We start from the raw sequence: 19,994 nt of genomic DNA, 5'->3' as shown, positions 1-19,994 counted from the left end.
GAACTGTCCTGTACCAACATTCAAGTTTTGAGGCAAAAATGCCTAGCAGTCCTGGATGCTAGGGTTCCACACTCACCTTCCAAGATTTTAGAACAGGTGGGTTGAGGTGGGCCAAGATGGCAAAGTAGAAAGACCCCGAGCTCACCTTCTCTCATGGGCATACCAAAATTACAACTATTTACAGAACACCTATGAAAAATATGAGCACCTACAAAAAAAGATCTTCTCCACCTAAAGGTATAAAGAGTATAAAGAAGGACTCACAGATGGGTAGGAGGGGGGAGCTGCATATAATCAAATCGCATACCCCCCAGGTGGGCAACCTACCAATGAGAGTTACAATTTCAGAGGCTCTCCCCGAGGAGCAAGGGGTCTGAGCCTCACACTGGGTTCCCCAGCCCAGGGGTCCTGCACCTGGAAGATGGATGCCCAGAATGTCTGGGCTTTGAAGGCCAGCATAGCTGGCTCCCAGGAGTCTCAAACTCAGTCCTAAATAGAACCCCATTCTTAAAGGGCTCACACAAAATCTCATATTCCAGAACCTAGGGTGGAAGCAATAATCGGAATGAAGTCTGGGTTGGACATTCCTGCCAGTCTGGAGAGTCTCCTGGAGAGGCAGGGGGCCGCGGGAGCCTGCCCTGGGGACTCAGGCATTGGCGGCAGCATGCGGGGAGCTTGTTCTACCACGTGGGCGCTGGTGCCGGCCAGCACCATTTTGGAATCCACCCTCTAGCTTATTTGGAGGCGGGCATGGCAACCCACTCCAGTGTTCGTGCCTGGGGAATCCCATGGACAGAGGAGCCTGGCGGGCTAGTCTATGCAGCCTCAAAGAGTCGGAAACGACTGAGCTACTTTATCTATCTGTCTCTAGCTTATTAGCCTTAGGACCCAACTCTGCCCCTGCCCACAAGCCTGAAGGCACCAATACTGGGGCACTTCAGCCAAACGGCCAGCAGGGCAGGGGCACAGCCCCACTGACCTGCAGACTGTTGTCTGGTCGCTGAGTCCTGTCCGACTCTTTGCGAGCCCATGGACTGTAGCCCACCAGGCTCCAGTGTCCAGGGGATTCTCCGGCAAGAATCCTGGAGTGGGGAGCCATGCCCTCCTCAGGGGACCTTAGACAGGCTGCCTGAAGATCCCCCTGAGCCCACAGCTGCCCTGGAGCCCAGTGCTGCCCCGCAGTGGGCCCAGTCCTGGCCCCTCACCCCAGCGCACAGCAGTGGACTGGAGCCCCAGGCCTTCAGCCAGAGGACACGGGACTGAGCCCCCGCCACCAGCCCAGGCCCCGCCCCCGCCCCCGGGCTTCTGCTCAGGCCCCAGGGCCGGCCTCACCCGTCAGCGGGCTCACCAAGGGACAGCCACCGTGCGAGCTCTTTGAGTCCCGCGGACCAACACGTGGATGGCCTGACACCAGCCTCCGGACCCAGCCCCTGGAACAGACCAGCATCTCACATCTGTCGAAATGGCCGTCTTCTCAAAGACCACAGATGACGTGTGCTGGCAAGAATGTGGAGAAAAGGGAATCCTCGAACACTTGGCAGGAGTGGGAATTGGCACAGTCACTGCGGAGAACAGTACGGAGGCTCTCGAGGACGAAAAGCAGAACCACCACAGGACACAGCAGCTCCACTGCGGACGGTATACCCAAATAAAAGGAGTCACGCAGTGAAAGATACATGTACACCAACATTCATAGGGTTATTTACAATAGCTGAGACGCGGAATGGACGAAGAGTCCATCAACAGATGCATGGATAAAGCAGATGTGTTGTGAGTATATATATGTAATATGTATTTGTGTGTGTGTGTGTGTGTGTGTGATGGAATACTGCTGCTGCTGCTAAGTCCCTTCAGTTGTGTCCGACTCTGTGCGACCCCATAGACGGCAGCCCACCAGGCTGCCCCGTCCCTGGGATTCTCCAGGCAAGAACACTGGAGTGGGTTGCCATTTCCTTCTCCAATGCATGAAAATGAAAGTGAAGTCGCTCAGTCGTGTCCGACTCTTAGCGACCCCATGGACTGCAGCCTAGCAGGCTCCTCCGTCCATGGGGTTTTCCGGGCAAGAGTACTGGAGTGGGGTGCCACTGCCTTCTCTGGATGGAATACTACTGTCATAAAAAAGAATGAAAAATTTCCATTTCATCAACATAGATAGACTTGGAGATTTTATGCTTAGTGAAATAAATCAGAGAAAGCTCATACTGTGTATCACTTACACTTGGAATCTAAAAAATACAACAGACTAGGGAATATAACAAAAAAGAAACATATATAAAAAGCTAGTGCTTACCAGCCAGGAGAGGGGTGGGGGAGGGTTACGCAGGTGCAGGGGGCTAAGAGGCACGAAGTGCTGGGTGTGAAATAGATGAGCAACGAGGGTTTATTATACAGCACAGGGACACAGCCGGTGTTTCCTAGTAACCATAACTGGAGTGTAACCTTTAAAATTGGGAATCACTGTGTTATACACCTAAACACATATACTGTAAGTCAAGTATACCTCAAGTTTTTAAAAAATGGAAACAATTTTTTAAAAGGTGAGTTGTCCATTGTTTTTCCTGTGAAGAATATTATTTTATAAGTTTTCTGTTGCTGCTGTAACAAGTTCCACCAATGCAATGGCTTAAAATAAAACCTCCCAACTTACAGTTCTGGAAGCAGAAGTCATAAAGCCAAGGTGTTGGCCAGGGCTGCGTTCTTCTTGGAGGCTCTGGGGATGTGTTTTTCGCCTTTTCCAGTTTTCAGCGGCTGCCTGCATCCCTTCACCTGTGGCCCGTGCCTCCATCGTCAAGGCCAGCAGCGTGGCATCCTCAAATCTCTCACCTCTGCTTCTCTCATCACGCCTCTGCTCACTGTGACCCTCCCGCCTCCCTCTGAGAAAGACCCCGTGGTTCCTCTGGGCCCACCTGGATAATCCTGGACAATCTCATCTCAAAAACCTTGATGTAATCGCATTTGCAGAGTCCCTTTTGCCATGTAAAACATCCATAACTTCAGGGGACTAGATCACGGATATCTTTGGGGGCCCATCAGTAGACCACGATTGTAAATATCATTAACCTAATAAAAATGGTCTAAATAAAGACATAGTCAACCTATTGACTGTAGCTTGGCTATGTCATGAATCCCAAGTTGTGGTCTATATTGAACATTTATGACTTTTTCATACTGTTTCTGATTCAGAATTTTTAGACATGGGATATACTTCAAGAATCTGGATTTCAACACATTTTCAGTGTTGCTGTTGCTGATCCAAAAACAAGCCCGTTAATAAGTGAAGTGGACATTCAGCTAATGACACATCGCACTACCTTGTCAATCCTAATGGGAATCAGCCCTGAACGTTCACTGGAAGGGCTGACGCTGAAGCTGAGGCTCCAGTGCTTTAGCCACCTGATGCGAAGAGCTGACTCATTGGAAAAGACCCTGATGCTGGGAGGGATTGGGGGCAGGAGGAGAAGGGGATGACAGAGGATGAGATGGCTGGATGGCATCACCCACTCCGTGAGTTTGAGTGAACTCCGGGAGTTGGTGATGGACAGGGAGCCTGGCGTGCTGCGATTCATGGGGTCACAAAGAGTCAGACACGACTGAGCAACTGAACAACAAAATAAGTGAAGTGGACACTTAACTAACAACAAGTTGCACTACAGGCATGATTGTGTGAGGAGCTCTGCCAACCTACAGGGAAGTACATAAATATTTATTCTTCAAATATATTAATTGTTCCACAAATGTGCTGATTAACAAAGTTGGCTATTTTGACAAGAGGCATTCTAACTCATAAGTGATTGATGATGGTGGAAATGTGTGATGCCTGTAAACGACTAAAAGAAACATCTATTGTCTGGAACATAATTTAAAATAAACCATTGGAGAACTGGGACTAATTACATACCTTTGCAATAAGAACTAAAATGAAAAAAAAAATAGACAAAACAGCTGTAATTGTACTATTCACACACATATAATATCTTGCTACAATATTTATTTTATGGCAAAAAATAGACTATAATATATTCACTTCACATTTATCACATTCATTCAAACTCTTTTGCCTATTAAATGTACACACTTTTACAAACCAATGGCAGCTCAGATTTAAGCTCTTCTGATTATACATTATATATTGTTTTTACATTGTTGATCACCAGACAGTACCACATAAAATTGCTTTTTAAACTAGAAAATACGCGACAACTACATATACCATGTGATTTTGAAAAGGCAGAATTCCCAATGCATTGCTTGAATTATAGGGAACTTTCTGAGAAAATGTATTTCATAAAAAATTGTCTCTAAATATTTAAGTTTCTGCGGACATTTGAGTCATAGTAACAGCAGCCTGAATTTTTAAATATATTATTATCCAGATATTCATTTTTAAACTATGCTTTGCTTAATTTGCTATGGGTGGGGTTTGGACTGCTTCAGTTTGTAACAAAGAAATACACAACAACATCCTGTCTCGTTGCAGCAATCTTCACCTGAACCAAGTAGGACTGTTGGAACTCGGAGCATCCCCCTCGAGCACAGCCGAGGGAGACACTGACGTGGCTTCACAGGAAAACATTTTACGTCCGCGTGATAAAAGCTGTTTTATATTTTAATGTAAAAAATTACTTGAGAATACAGTAAAAAGCAACAAATATATTCTAAAGGCCCAGTGCCAACCTTCGGAGTAAGGTTTAACTGTTCAAGTTTTTTAAGGCTTAATACTTTAAAAAATATTTTTATTTTCTCCCCTCATTTTCAATGTGTTTAGAAATTGAATACACTGATAACTGTGTAATAGCTCAATTCTACAATAAGAAATTAAGCTGCTTACTTTTAATATAGAATTGAAAAAAAAATCTAATATGGAGAGTCTAAACGCACACTAACAGAAAAATCTTCAAAAACATTAAGAATCATCTCTGTACAACTACTTCTACTTCTCTATTGAGCCACAAAACCAAACTATGCAAATAAAACCCACCAAAGCACTACTAATCTACAAGTTTCACAAGTTATAGCATTTTTTTCCTTGTTTTTTCTTTCACCTTTTTGTTTTGTGGGCTTAAGATTTTGGTTTCTTTTTAATCTCGTTTTTATTAAGCCTGTTCTGAAAATGTTCGTCACCTGTAGAGAACATTTACTTTTTTTCAGGCATTTGTTAGGCTAACAGCACAGTGCGTGCGTGTCCAGTGGTGTCCGATTCTCGTGACCACAGGGACTGCAGCCCGCCAGGCTCCTCTGTCCATGGGATTCTCCAGGCAAGAATCCTGGAGTGGGTTGCCATTTCCTTCTCCAGGGGATCCTTCCAACCCAGGGATGGAACCTGCTCTTTTTCACATCTCCTGCATTGACAGATGGATTCCACTACCTGGGATTCCTAGACTGGGAAGACTGAACTTAGATTCCAGTCTGGTCCAGACTGAGCCAGTATGGTAATTATTCCAGTAAAAGTACAAGCCCATTAGATCCCTTCAGGACAGTTAACTCTAAGATTAAATCCCTTGTCAATAAATATTTCTCATTCAATGGCCCATTAATTTCATGTGATTTCTAATAAATTTCTAGAAAAAGATGTTTGGAGACTCTCGTAGCATCTATGACAGAGCAGTTGGACCTGTGATATTTGCAACTCTTATGAAAGATGAGTGACCTCGTTTATTTGTTCAGTTCTCCTCAGCTGATAAAGGAGCATACGGAGATGGAAGGCCATCACCATTACATCAGTCTACCCCAAAACGTGAGGGCCAACAGACACACGTCCGGGATAACCCAGATAATCCAACCGTCTGAACTTCCCTGGTCAGTAAAGACCGGCTCCTGAGAATGAATACATCTTTTCTTCACTAAGCTTTCAGAGCTTGAACTTAAAATACACATGAGCACTCAAAATGTTGGTGGTGACAACCGAAATAAAGGACTGGGCTTTATATAGTTTTAAAACCCCTACCAGTCAGTTTAAAATTGCAGATTCATTACACTGGCATCATGAACAGCTATAGCCAGTGTGGGGGCACTATAGATTTAAAGCCAAGGCATCTTTGAGATTTTTAAATGGTCCTTTTATATGACACACCACAAAGTCATGTTTAATGGACAGAATCATGTTCAAAAGATCTACCTAGTAAGTAATTTTTGAAAACTTCCCAACAGCACGTTAGCCACACTGTTAGTTCCATGCACATGCTTGTGTGCTAAGTTGCTTCAGTCATTTCTGACTCTGCAACCCCACGGACTGTGGCCCACCAGGATCTCTGTTCATGGGATTCTCCAGGCAAGAACACTGGACGGGGTTGCCATGTCCTAATCCAGCGGACCTTCTCAAGCCAGGGATCGAACCTGCATCTCTTATGTCTACAGGTAGTCCAATTATTCCCTTGTCACTCATTTGTATTTATTTGTGTTATTAAAAGCATAATTTAAAATAAGTATATGGTTACTCATTGGAAAGGACCCTGATGCTGGGAAAGACTGAAGGCAGGAGCAGAAGAGGACGACAGAGGATGAGATGGTTGGATGGCATCACCGACTCGATGGACTGGAGTTTGGTGGACTCCGGGAGTTGGTGGTAGACAGGGAGGCCTGGTGTGCTGCAGTCCATGGGGTCGCAGAGTCGGACAGGACTAAGCAACTGAACGATACGCTTACTATCTCTTTGTGAGCCCAGCAACATATTGGATAAAGTTCAGATTTATTCCAGTTTTTAGAAAATGAGTATTTTACATATTTCTAGAAATACGCCACCAACCAGGCCCACCTCACACACGTGTGACCTAGAGACACTCCAGCTGTGGGGACACTCACCGTGGGATTCCCGTGTCCTCAGCTGGGGGCCGCGGACCTCCCGCCACCTCCCTGGCCCAGGACCAGGGTCCCCTCCTCCTCCAGGCCAGGACCACCCAAAGGCAGACACGCAGTAGAAGCAGACAAGGCGGGGACGTGCTGCCAGCTCACCCGCCTCCGCCCAGCGCCCTCACGGGGTTCTCGGCACCCCGCTCACCCACCCCTGTCCCTGACCTTCACACACCACTCAAGTTTCTCAGACAAACGATGGGACACTCGTGACGTGGAACTCCCTCACGAAACACTCATCAATCTGACTTCAGTCGAGTGCTGAGGCCCAGGCCCCACTGCCGGGCAAACCAGAACTGGTCCTGTGCTCTGGCCCGCAAGGTGCAGCGGGGAGGAGGTTGCCCTGTGTGAGTACTGACGATGAGGGTGTGACTACCTTTTCAGACCCCTGTGGTTTCAACAAGCTTTGGGAGAACAAACCAGAGTTAGGGCCCACCTACAGTAATATTTCCCTTTGTAGACAATACTGTCAATACTTTCACATACATCGGAACTTTTAGAGCATAATTTTTATTTGGGAACTACCTGTACTATGCCAGTTTAACCACCCAAGGACCCTTTCAATTATTTTCTAAAATCCTCTGTCCACACACCCCTAACACATGAAAACCTTAAACCACCAAACTTTCTGATTTTTTTTTAAATTATAGATATTTAGGGTAAATGAAGCTCTTATTGCAGGACTTTGAAAAACTCATGTTCTTTCAAGAATTGTTTTCCCAAATTCCTAATGGACCTAGCTCTCTTTTTGAAGTGTCTGTCCCTCAGTTAAAAAAAAAGGGTCCCCTCTAATTTAGACCATTTAAATAAACTTTAAACTGGAAAGAGATAGTTTAGCTTCTTCTACCTGAAATGCTGATAGAAAGCAAATTCCCTAAATGTCTATCCAAAAGAATTCCCTTTAAAAGTCTGATTTTTTTTTTTTTTTTTTTAATTTATTTTTTTTTTTAATTTTATTTTTTAAAAAAAAATCACATGCTCCCCATCCTGAACCCTCCTCCCTCCCAACCTCCCCATACCATCCCCCTGGGCCTTCCCAGCGCACCAGCCCCAAGCATCCAGCATCGTACACTGAACCTGGACTGGCATCTCGTTTCATACATGACATTTCAGATGTTTCAATGACATTCTCCCAAATCTTCCCACCCTCTCCCACAGAGGTTTTTTAAATGATTTACAATAAACTGTAGTTCTTTATATTTTAATAAGACCACTGGAGCGGGTTCGACCCTGGGTCTCCTGCATTGCAGGCAGATTCTTTACCATCTGAGCCACCAGGGAAGCCCAATATAGTTTTATATTACATGTAGTGAGAACATTTATATTCCCTTAATATTGTGAACAGTAAGTTACCGACCCACTTGAAAGGACTATCGTCTTTTCCCGACGAAGCAGCAGAAAGGCTGCCCGTGCCGTGCTGCCGTTAGCCCATCCTCACTCCTCCTCGGGGCTTCGGTCCTGGCCTTGGTCTTCCCGGGAGCTTCAGGGCAAGCACAGCTGCTGTCTCAATCCTGCCAACGTGGTTTGAAGGCTACATTCTAGGGTTTTCTGAATGTTTCACAATGGATGTTCCAGAAGAAAATAAGTAATGAAGATTGCAATTCCAAATGAGGTTCTAAAACAAACACTTTCCGTGTTCAAAACTATCCACTAGAGCGTTTCATCTGAAGAGCCCACTGCTCAGGAGAGCTGATGCCAGAGAGGCAGCACTCGTCAGCGGAAACACTGGCTTGTAAGCTACTCTGTGCGAAAATGCACGTTTTGCTAATTTTGATATGAAACTAAGAATATCAACAAACAGACAAAAGACACTAAAATACTGAAGCACTGTGTAAGTTTGGCAGACAGAAAATCCTCAACTCAGACATGCTGAGCCGATGAAACCACGATGTTCTACAGTTTGACCTTGAAAATCATATTACTCCAGAAGTCCAGAAATGTAGATTTATTTTTATTCAGAAATACTTTCATATTCTCTAACTGTTCATTGAAAGTTTAAAAATTCAAAAGGGACACAAAAAAATTACATGGATCTTAGAAGCTATGTCAAACATGCGAGTTTTAAGAGTGACATTTTATACAGTGTAATTTAGCCCTCATAATTTTCTTAAAATCAAATTATAACAGGAACACAAACATACCATATATTACTCTTTAAAATTTTTGTTTTACAATATGTTCTTGTCAATGGGACACTTCAAAATGTTTAAACCTGACAGAAAAGCATTTAAAAAAAAAAAGTACCAATGAAAGAAAAAAGTGTCAGAAACACACCTGTCCATTACCTGGTGTGAAGATGGGGACCACTGCAATGAAAACTCTGAATCCATTCTCCTGGGGGGCACGCTCTGAACATCCACACTTGGGTCTATTCTTTAAAATCATTTCAGACTTAAAATCAATTCTTCGTTACCAAGTGAGAAAGAGGCCCACTTTCAACACTCACTTTCATTGATGCCATCTGCATTTCCTCTTAAGCGGCTGGTTTCTGGGACAGAGTCAGGCAGGGACACGATGTTTGAAGGAAACCCAGTCTCCCAGCTAACCACAGACTCAGTGGTGACAACAGTGAGCAGAACCGCTTTAGGAGTGAACCCGGGCATCGGAACCGTCCCTCGGATACTGTTCACTGGGGGAAGTAACCCTGGGTTTGAGGTTTGGGAAGCTTGACGTGTTGGAGAAGCGGCCTCCGGAAGCTAAGAGAGGGCTCCTCAGCTGAACGTGCGGGCAGTCCTCCATCACCTCCTCAGCCCTGAGGGACGAGCCCTTCGCAATCCCCCTGCCCATGGGGAGGGGCCTAAAAGGGGTCTGGGGGGCTCGGAGGAGGGGGAACCCGAGACGCCCGCAGGGGTGAAGCTAGAGGAGTGAGGCGAGGGAACCCCGGGACATCCTGGACACCACGGTCATCTCCCGTGGCCCCACAGGTGTGGGCTGTGCTTTGGGAGAAGAGGCGAGACTACTAACAAACCCTTCCCTTCTTTCAGCCAAAAGAAAACAAAGCCTCTTCACAGCTTCTTTTAATAATAATATAAACCTGATTTGTTGTTTTTTTAAAGAAAGAGTTGTAGGTGGAAGAACTTCAAGGAAACACAGGGAGCTGTTACCCGTGACAGGCCCTGAGTCCCCGGGGTGTCTACGGTGGGGGGTCACCCACTCTTCCCGAACCCCGCTCCGCCCGGCGGCTCAGTCTGAGTGCAGGTGACGCTGCGAGCTTTGTAAAGACCAAGGCAGCTTGCATTTACCGCCCTGTGCCTCCTCTGCATGCGATCTCCTCCTACTCATCCTCTGTACTCTCACCCCGATCCCTTCCAAAACACTTTCAATATGTCTGCTGTTATGTACTGTTTCACCTACAAAGCAACATATATATTAAAAACAGATTTGTTTGCAACCAAAAAAAGTGCTTAAAACCGTCGTATGCAACTGTTTTCACTTCATTTTCAACCAAAAAAAAAAAATCAAACACATTTGGGTTTATGAATAATACTGAAAAAAAAACAGTGAATCTGATTATTCTCATACATGTATTAAAAAAATGTGCCTTTATGCCCCATGTTAACTTACAGTAACTGACTCATTTCCGTACCTTAAGGAGTTGAACTCTTGCTTGGAAAATATAGAAAGTACAAATATATAGAACTTTTAGGATTAAAAAATTTTCTGAATATAAAAATGCTTTCTATATTTCAAAAATAAACACTTTTGGATTCTTGTTGTAGTTTTGGGTTTGGTAACTTAACTGTTAAGTACCCAAGGGTTTTTTTAAAAAATAACATGGTTTTAAATACAAAGTTATCCAAGAACCACTCACATCTGTGGATCAGCCCCATGAAAAGTTTAGTTTCTCAACAAGAAAACCCCAAATATTCTCGTCATAAAATAAAATTCCATTATCAAAAACTAGCTTAAGATAGAAAACTATACGCCTTAGTGATTGCCAGAATTGCCCAGCACAGCTTTAGTAAAATAGAGAGAACTGATCGAGAAAATACAATCTCCACATGTGTGCAAGTGCTGCAAGTCACACAGGGGCGCCGGGAAGCCGCGGCCTTGCCCTCGGGCACCGTCCGCCCCGGCGCGGCCCCTCCACCTCGGCCGGCCCGGCTCCTCCTGCGGCTCATCCAACGCAGCGCCCCGCGCTCCTCCCGCCACCTACGCCCGACGCGGCACCTGTGGAAGCGAAAGCGCGAGTCGGCCAGCACGTCTCCGTCCTTTCCGAGCTGTGAACGCCTCCGTGGCCATCCCGGCGAGCGCGGGGCCTAGATGAGCCGGGAGCTCCTGAGGAACTGGATGAGCACGCGGTACACGAACGTGTACTGGCACAGCGTCTGCACCATCAGCATCCGCTGCCGCCGCAGCATGTCCAGCACCCGCGGGACGTCCAGCGCCTGGCGAGGGAAGTGGGGTGAGGGCGCGGCTCCCCGAGACCCCGGGGCGGGGGCGGCCCTGGGGGCCCTGGCTGCAGGCAGGCAGCCTCTTGGCTACTCGGAGTCTCCCGCAGAGAAGCCCGAGGACGTTTGTGCAGAAAGCCCTGGCAGGCCACGGGGGGCGGGGGTCCCTCTCTGCCCGGCCCTGCGCCCGGCCCCCCTCTCCCCGCGCCCACAGAGGAGCAAGCACCTCGTTGTGCTCCAGGCAGGCGATCATGATCTCCGACAGAATGACGACGCCTGTCCGTCCCACGCCGGCACTGCAGTGGACCAGCAGTGGGGGGTTGGGGCTTTTGGGTTCACTCGTGCTGTTTGTATGGCGTCGAACAGACTGGATCTCTTCGAGGTATGCTGTGAAACACGGATGAGACAGACAGACACAATGCACTGAGGCCGATCAGGCCTACTGAGAAGGCGGCCCCACGCGCAGGGCACCGGGAGCCGGTGCACCAGCCCAGCTACTGGCCGACAGTGCGGTCTCGGCGAGCCCCTGCCTCTACCGGGGCTCTCGTTTATTCTCACCCGCAAAATGCAAAACTCTTCAGGGACCAGGAACTGCCTGCTGCTGACCATCCAAGTTATACTGTAAAACCTCTGCACTAAGCTTTCCCCTGAACGCTTGCAATTTTCAGTTTATAATAAGCCCAGCCTCGCATGCAACAATACAGAGGCAGGAAAGGAGAGGCTCTGTAGGTCTGCCTCTGTGGCGGCCTTCGCGGCGCCGGGAGCGCAGACGCTTACACAGAAAGCCCTTGAGGTCCTCGGGACAGCCGTGCTCGGGCCAGTCGGTGTACTGCAGGTGCCAGATGGTCCGCTCCTGCCCGCTCAGCAGGTGCTTCATCTTCAGGCCCGTGGTGGCGTAGCAGCCGGAGTCCGTGCGGAAGCGGGTGGTGATCTTGAACCGCCCGTAGGTGACGGTGTTGTGCCTCGAGCCGAGGCGTGGCCAGTACCTGAAGCTCTTTTCCCTTCCGCCCTCCTGTCAGAGACAGAGCGCTCAGAACCGCGGCCCGGGCCGGCCGAGGACGCCCCTTCCGGGGATCCGTCTCAGAAACGCGGCCCCGGCCGGCCAAGGGCGCCCCTTCACGGGGATCCGTCTCAGAAACGCGCTGGGCCGGCCGAGGGCGCCCCTTCCGGGGATCCGTCTCAGAAACGCGCTGGGCCGGCCGAGGGCGCCCCTTCACCGGGACTCGGACCTGCGCCCCCGCCCCCTTCTCTGAAGTCAGGACGCACAGCGTCACCGTCACTGTCCGTCTGAGGCCGCGAGAAGGTCAAGGAAGAGAAGTGAGTCCTCACCTCCTCCGCCGTCACCATGGCTATAATCGCAATTCCCTGTTCCCACACCATCTGCCAAAAGTCCGGGCAGGTATTTTGCAGTGGTCCCTGAGTGGCAATATAGTCCCATTCAATTCCACTGACAGAGACCTGAAATTAGGGATTTAAAAAAATGAGTGTGTGTGTGTATAACACATGCATATACATTTGTTCATGGTAATACTTAAAAAGCAAACTGAACTATTTAGATAAAGACTTTCATCTTATTCTTTTTCCTTATTAGTGTAATTTCCATCACTGACACTCCTATAAGCACAAGCATTATGAGTTTATATATCATCTATATGTGACCTGGGACAATGTCCTTAATCTCTCCAAATCTCAGTTCTCATCTGCACAATAAAAATACTCCCTGCCCTCATGTTGCTGGGATTACTCAAGTCAGTATACTCAATGCCCTGCACATGACAGGGTCTCGGTAAGTGGCTGTTACTCCTGCCGTTAGTGCTGGTTCTTATAAAAATAACACCAGCATCAGCACACCCCAAAGTTCAAACACAACCTTCCCTCGTGAAGCACCATACATACTAGGATCAAGTACAAGCAGTTAAGTCAAAAACCTAAGTCAAGTGTCAAACTTCTGGGGGCGGGGGCAGGGAATCTCTTACTACCTAAGGAGTTCACCTCTGAACTTCTGAGTCAGGATCACCCCATATAATGATACTAAATTTCCACTTAAGATTGAAAACCTCCTTGAAAACATTCTAATAATTATGAGAGCTGTAGTCAGGACATGGGGTTAGATCTCAGCTCCCCCACTACTGAGTGATGGCCCTAACGGCTTCCTGAGTGCCCTGGGTAACCCTGGGACAAAGACCGCAGCCCAAGTCACACCACCGCATCCCACGGGCCCCAGGCCCCACAGCAAACAAGGACCAGGGGGAGGGCTGGGGGCAGGAGGGGCGACGCCCTTCCTGACTCGGAGGTCAGCACAGCGGCCCACACGGCGCTAGGGGGTGATCTAAGAATTCCTCCTGCTGTTGCTGAAGATCTTGAAATACCACCACAGAGCCTCAGCATTCAACTCTCACCCATCCAGTCACAGGAGACAGGATACGCTATTCCAAAGAAATGCTCCGTTTTTAAATATGTCACCCCAGTCACGTCCGACTCCGCACAACCCCATGGACTGCAGCCCTCCAAGCTCCTCGTCCATGGGATTCCCCAGGCAAGGATACTGGAGTGGGGGGCCGTGCCCACCTCCAGGGGATCTTTTCAACCCAGGGATGGAACCCAGGCCTCTTATGGCCCCTGCACTGGCGCATGGGTTCTTTACCACTAGCGCTGCCTACAGAACAAAGCTTGCCCATGGAACTCTGCTCAGAGCTATGTGGCCGCCTGCAGGGAAGGGGTTTGGGGGAGAATGGTTGCCTGTGTATGTCTGGCTGAGTTGCCTCACTGAGCCCCTGAAACTATCCCAGCGTGGCTAATCGGCTACACCTCAATACAAAATAAAAAGCTTTTTAGAAATAAAAAGCTTATGCACAGATTCCCAAAGCCTGGCAAGGGCAGACTGCTGGGTCTCCGGGAAGTCTCACTGCGAAATGGCTCTCATCCAACGTCACCTGCAAGCTGAAGAAAATGTGGGAAAGAAGAGAGATAACACCTGATCGTGGACACCTTCTCATTCACTCACTAGAAGGAAACATCTTCTGTCCAGAGTAAGGAACTGACTGTGCAGCCAGTGTGAACAGAGGCTGCGGGGACGGAGAAGACAGAGCCTCTGGCTGTTCTCACCATCCTCGTATGGACCATCCCTTTTTTCACTTTATTGGGCGTAACGCTACCTCAGGTAAACGGCATCACCCTGCTTCGGGGCCGGGGCGGCGTGGGGAGCAGCACCACTCGCCCACAGAACAAAATGGTGTTTGAAAAGCAAAGAGTGGGCAAAGAGCGCAGACAGCTCCAGTGTGAGGCACGGCATTGGTGACACCATCCGACACACACGTGTGTCACATCAAAATGCACGGAGGTGCACGACAAGGAAAAAGGAGCCATTCAGCTGCTCCTGAGAACCTGTGAGCTAGAGAGAGGGCTTCAGATTCAGAAGCACCAAGGGCTCCAGGCAGACAAATGAGCGGCCCTGAAGTCCTGGGGACGATGCTGGGGGCAGAGGGACCAAACACCGTCCCCCCAGGGGTACGGATTTCCCAGCCTGCAAAACAGTGTCAAAATGGTTCAAAACAAGGGTGTTTTTTGAAAACAAGTCTCGCCACTCTTGTGTTAATGATTTAACTGAGGACTCTGCCCCACCATCCTACCTAACACTCCCCTCACCTTGATGTGGGAGGCGTTGATATAGCCGGTGTTGTTCTCCTTGGTCGGGACCAGCTCCACCCTGGCGTCGTCGTAGGGAAGCACGTCCTGGAACCGATTTCTTTCTGCGTTTTCAGGGAGGCGTGCTGTTGAGCACTCGCCATCAACTAGCCGTTTTTTAAGAATTCTTTCATATTCTGTGAATACCATTCCCTGTTCTAACCGCTGTTCCAGAATTTTACACTGGAAAACACAGAGCGAGAGATAATATGACTGCAGTCCCATGCCACACACAGCGGCATCTTGACTGCACGTCTGAAAACTCGCCTTCTGCCTCAAGTCTAGTGTTACCCAATACTGAAAATTCTACATGAAACCAAAGTTAAATTTAACAAGTCATTACACAGAAAGGACAAATGAAATAATCTTCTTGGTGAGAAATAGAATGCAAAGTTCTGTTTAAACTTGTTCTAGAATAATTCACTGAATTCGTTTTCTCTAAATCTATAGTCAATTACTTGACCCCCTTAGAAAGTTTGGGACTGCCTTGTATACACTGCTATAATTAAAATGGATAATCGACAAGGACCTGCTGCATAGCACGGGGAACTCTGCTCAATGTCAGGTGGCAGCCTGGATGGGACAGGGGTTTGGGGAAGAATGGATACATGTACGTGGATGGCTGAGTCCCTTTGCTGTCCACCTGAAAAGATCACAACATTGTTAACTGGCTATACTTTAATATAAAAAAAATTTTTTTTAATTACCTGACCCCCTAAGAACAGAAAGTTCTCCTGGAGAACAGTAAACCCTAGAGTAGGATAATTAATTCCAACTTCTATGAACAAGGGCTTCCACTTTGTAATATGACACATAAAACACTAACAATAGTCCATGTTGGAAATTATCTCCAGGATCCAGGTGTAAGCAAAGTAATTTTTGCTTAGCATAATTCATGCCTGCCTAATTTTGACAGAATAGAACCTCACAGCAAATACGTCTCAGTCACAAAGAAAGTTCTGAGGAACTCAGTAGCTGTTCACTGTTAAAAGCCTTCGATGCCAGGACAGCGGTCATTGTCTTTCTTTCCTGTGAGTACTCACACGCAATTGCTGGTTTCCTCTCCCTTTACAGCCACAAGAAGGTAAAGAACGACAGCCAAAAGCCAACAGACAAAAATCAACGTTTAGCCCGAAATTATCTATTGAGGCATTAGCTATAAGCTTGCCCCAGTTTTGCAGTCCAGATTACAAAGTTGTTAACACTGCTTTATGATTATCAAATGGCTTAGAAAATCCAGCAGATCCTCAGGAAGGCAGCTCTGCAGCCTCGGCCGTCCCCGAGAAGGCGGGCGGCCGGGTCCCGTACGTACCCGCTCATCGTTAGTGGCTCTGGCCGGCACGTCCTTCTCCTCATCGGGCAGCGGCAGTCGAGACAGGGAGAGTCCATTTAGAGCAGCCAATTTGAGAGGACCGATTTTTTTTGCATCTCCTCGGCTCTTTTTCATTCCCTACAAAAATAGTTATAGGCGTATATATCAAACATACACACATACAATCCCTTTGAGAGGAGACTTCAGTGGACTGAAGACGAAACAAACAGAGGGAGGGAGGTTCTCCTAAATCAACAACCGCAGGAGAGATGACGCTCCTACACACACACACACTCGTTTCACAAATATGAGGAGGAAGACATTCCATTCAAGGCCAAAGCCCTGATAAGTCTTCCAGATAGAAGGTTTTGAAATGCAGCTGGTTTCAGGGCTCTGTTGTAATGGAAGGTGAGGTTCCGAGCAGACAGCATTCCTTCACAGGACTCACTGGACTCCTGAATGTCAAACTGTGACACGCATGAAAATCAGCTGTAGTCCACGATAAGGGTTTAAATGTAGTGGCCTGACTGCAGTGAGCTTTCATACATTGAACAAACTAACAAACAAAAATGGTTTCGTTTTTAGTGTTTTCTGTGGTGGCTCTACTGTCTTCTACATTCTGCGGCAGACTTGTGTGACAGGGATTAGACTACCACACTTCTGGTAAACGCCGCATTTTCAAGTGAAGAAAACAGCAGGGCTGAAATCTCCATCATTACACCAGGCGAGGGTATGAGAGAGGGCAACCATGGAATTCTGTCTGCTGAAAACTGGTGTTTCTTCAAGCCAGCAATTTTGCTCTCGAAGGCAAACAAGCCCAAGAATGCCAAATCCTCTTTAATAGCCTATACTGAGAGGGTAACAGGCAGGAAGGCCAGGGGTCTCCAAATGGAGGAAATAGCCTGCAAATGTCAGACATTTTTCTCTCTCTTAAGCTGCAGGAGGAAACAAACTAGCAATATTTTTTCCTTCTCTATACAAATTTAAAGGGAGGTTCCTCTTAAAATACTGTGTTGCCATAATGACACCTGGTTTCACCTGAAGTTAGCTATTCTCGAGCCTAGAGATAACCAATGCCTTTTTCTTATGGAAATGTTTGTCTTAAGCTATGCTAATGTGCTATGCCTTTACCCCAAACTCTGTCTCCAAGTCGGTTCCGCCTCTTGGCCCAGAACCTACTTGACAAACCAGTATGTTATACTCAGATATTGTTCCCCTAATCTATGTAAATGAAACTATTTGTATGGTGGTCTGCCCTTCTTCAAGATTCAAGTTAATCATTTTATGGCCCAGGATAAGCCATTTGGCGCCAAGATTATCCCAAAATGCATCTTATGGGTGAGGGGCCTGGTGCCATTCTGAATTTTAAGACATTCCTTTCTTTCATTAACAGACTGCTAGTGACTATATAACATCCAGCTGAAGACTAGCAGGGGGGTACTCTTTCTGCCCCCTTCTGATGCCTATGTCAGAAGCTTTCTCTATCTCCTTTATACTTTAATAAAACTTTATTACACAAAAGCTCTGAGCGATCAAGCCTCGTCTCTGGCCCCGGATTGAATTCTTCTCCTCCGGGGGCCAAGAATCCCGGTGTATTTGCGTGATTCAACAACCTTTCAATACCTCCTGGGAAGCCAGGGGATATAATCATAATGACAGCAGCCCTCCTCTGACAGCAGCGGTTTCCTCAGTTCTGTCTCATAACTGAGATCGCCTTTGCCCCAGCTCTGTCAGCCTTGGGGGAGACCGAGAGGGAGGCACACAGACCACAAGGTTCCTGCCTGGGTGACAACGTCAGGATTCTCGGCTGTGCAGGAGACGGGTGAGCGGCTGACAGTGAGCAGTCGGGGGCGTGGGGGCCGTTCTGACGGGTGGCGTCTGCCAGGTTCCAGGGGCCAATTCTCCCACCTCGGCTAACGTCAATCTGCCTCACAAGAGCCTGAAAATGGAAAACTCAGCTCCCGACAGCCAGGAGAAGTGGCCCCGGCACTTCTCGGCCTGAAGGACTGAAATGCCCCAGCACCATGCGCTGGGTGATTGGTAAGGCCAGCTCTAAAGCCAGTATTTGAAGAAAGGGGCTCACAGTCAACGCTCACCCCAAACACCCTTCACTTAGCCCTCAGAGGACGTGCTTTTAAGTGTACCGGCCGAATGGTGGCTTCTCGTGTGAGAACCACCACGCGAGACTGAGGGTGAGACAGAAACTCTTCCTGTAAACACACCCGTCCACGTCTGCCGGATAGCAATCAAGTCCCTGCAGGTGGAGACGGGGGAGAACTCCGGAATGTTCCTGCTTATCTGCCATTCATTCCACTGTTTTTAGTACTAAACCCCCAGAACCATAATTCACATTGTATGTTCATTCACCTGTGGTCACCATTAAAACCACCAAGGCGTCGGGAGTTACTACGGGGGGTCAGAGGGGTAGCAGGGGGCTGGACTCCAGTTCTTGGGAAGTCAGTCAGTTAAACGTATGATGCAACCTCACAGTAATATGTTAAACTTGACCAAGCACTTTCTATGAACCAGCACCTCACTTTTTTTCCTCCAACAACTCTCTGGGGTTGTCTCAGTTACAAATGAAAAACAAGAGTCAGAGAGATTAAGTTCTTGGCCCAAGGTCTCACCAGCTAGCTGGCTCCTTGTATACGGTAAACAGGGTCAAAACAATAGAAACCCTGCATTCAAGTCAGTCGGGCTGCACGACAGAATTCAGAAAACACTTTCGGAGCCGAGGCTTCAGTGGGACCTGACGCCACACCACAGAAGACAGAGGAGGGGTGCCCGTCCTGGGTCTCGGATGGAGGAGCCGAGGGGCTGGGTGTGAAGGGCCTGGCCCCCTGGGAGAGAACCAGCGAACGGCAAGGTCCGGACTCACAGCCGAGTCTTTCACTCTTAGGTCCTGTACCTATTCCCAGGCCACGGCTGCCATTCCCGTTCTTCAAGTAAGAACGTCCTTTTTTGAAAAGACCGGGGCGGGGGGTGGGGGGAGGCTTCCCTGGTGGTTCAGTGGTCGGGAGTCTGTCGGCCGATGCAGGGGACGCAGGTTCGATCCCTGGTCTGGGAGGATTCCACCTGCCGCAGGGCACTTAAGTGCATGGGCCGCAAGCGAGGGGAGCAAACGCAGGACCCAGTCACACGGTTGACACTGGGGGCCTCCCAGCCAAGGAGGGGGGCAGTCGTACCTTTGGAGAACCCAAATCAAGGTCCTCAGATTCAGCAGAACTCCCTGGGCCTGTTCAAAAACCACCGGGACAACAGGCTTGAATACTGGGCTCTACTCATCTGGGGCCAGACTCAGGCCCTGCGTTAAGACTAGGCACAGTTCTTGATGCAATCAGCGAAGAGTGTCAACTACGAGAGGGCCGGACCAGCTGGTGAGGACTCAGTTATTTCATCCCGCAGACACATCCACACCCTGTCCCGCCCCGAATCACCAACGCTGGGCCATCCCCTCCACTTCAGGCAACCTGAGACAATGGCCTTTACTGTTAGGCAGTTGAGTAAGGATGTACTCCCAGGAAAAATTAAAAATCAATTTAGAGGAGAATCCACCTGCCAAGGCAGGAAACATGGGGGGTTCAGCCCCTGGTCCAGGAAGATCCCACGTGCCTCGAAACAACTAAGCTGCAGTGTCTGAGCCTGGGCCACAGCCACTGAAGCCTGCACACCCAGAGCCCCGAGGAGCCCCTGCGGTGAGCAGCCTGCCCGCCACTACAGAGCGGCTCCTGCCAGCCGCCCCTGGAGAAAGTCCATGCGCA

General features: G+C 48.2%; 1 protein-coding gene across 6 annotated transcripts in view; it reads right to left on the bottom strand.

The window, feature by feature from the left end:
* Nucleotides 1-8,776: 8,776 nt before the first annotated feature.
* Nucleotides 8,777-19,994, bottom strand: part of PTPN21 (protein tyrosine phosphatase non-receptor type 21) — a 77,393-nt gene continuing 66,175 nt past the window's right edge. For 5 of the 6 annotated variants that reach the window (XM_086319282.1, XM_086319279.1, XM_086319281.1 and 2 more), the window contains 6 exons: nucleotides 16,234-16,371; nucleotides 14,883-15,104; nucleotides 12,567-12,695; nucleotides 12,015-12,249; nucleotides 11,464-11,624; nucleotides 8,777-11,234 (listed from right to left, as the gene is read on the bottom strand). In XM_086319282.1, coding sequence (XP_086175408.1) covers nucleotides 11,106-11,234; nucleotides 11,464-11,624; nucleotides 12,015-12,249; nucleotides 12,567-12,695; nucleotides 14,883-15,104; nucleotides 16,234-16,371 — 1,014 coding nt within the window. In that variant the 3' untranslated portion in view covers nucleotides 8,777-11,105. The remainder of the gene's footprint in view (nucleotides 11,235-11,463; nucleotides 11,625-12,014; nucleotides 12,250-12,566; nucleotides 12,696-14,882; nucleotides 15,105-16,233; nucleotides 16,372-19,994) is intronic. The other variant, XM_086319283.1, reaches the window with a different exon arrangement.

The sequence above is a fragment of the Bos grunniens genome, chromosome 10, assembly GCF_055505025.1.
Source record: "Bos grunniens cultivar Pamir isolate PY7600 chromosome 10, Bosgru_T2T1.0, whole genome shotgun sequence".
Classification (NCBI taxonomy): Eukaryota; Metazoa; Chordata; class Mammalia; order Artiodactyla; family Bovidae; genus Bos; species Bos grunniens.
The sequence above is the reverse complement of the archived record's forward strand: the minus strand, read 5'-3'. Positions and strand labels throughout refer to the sequence as shown.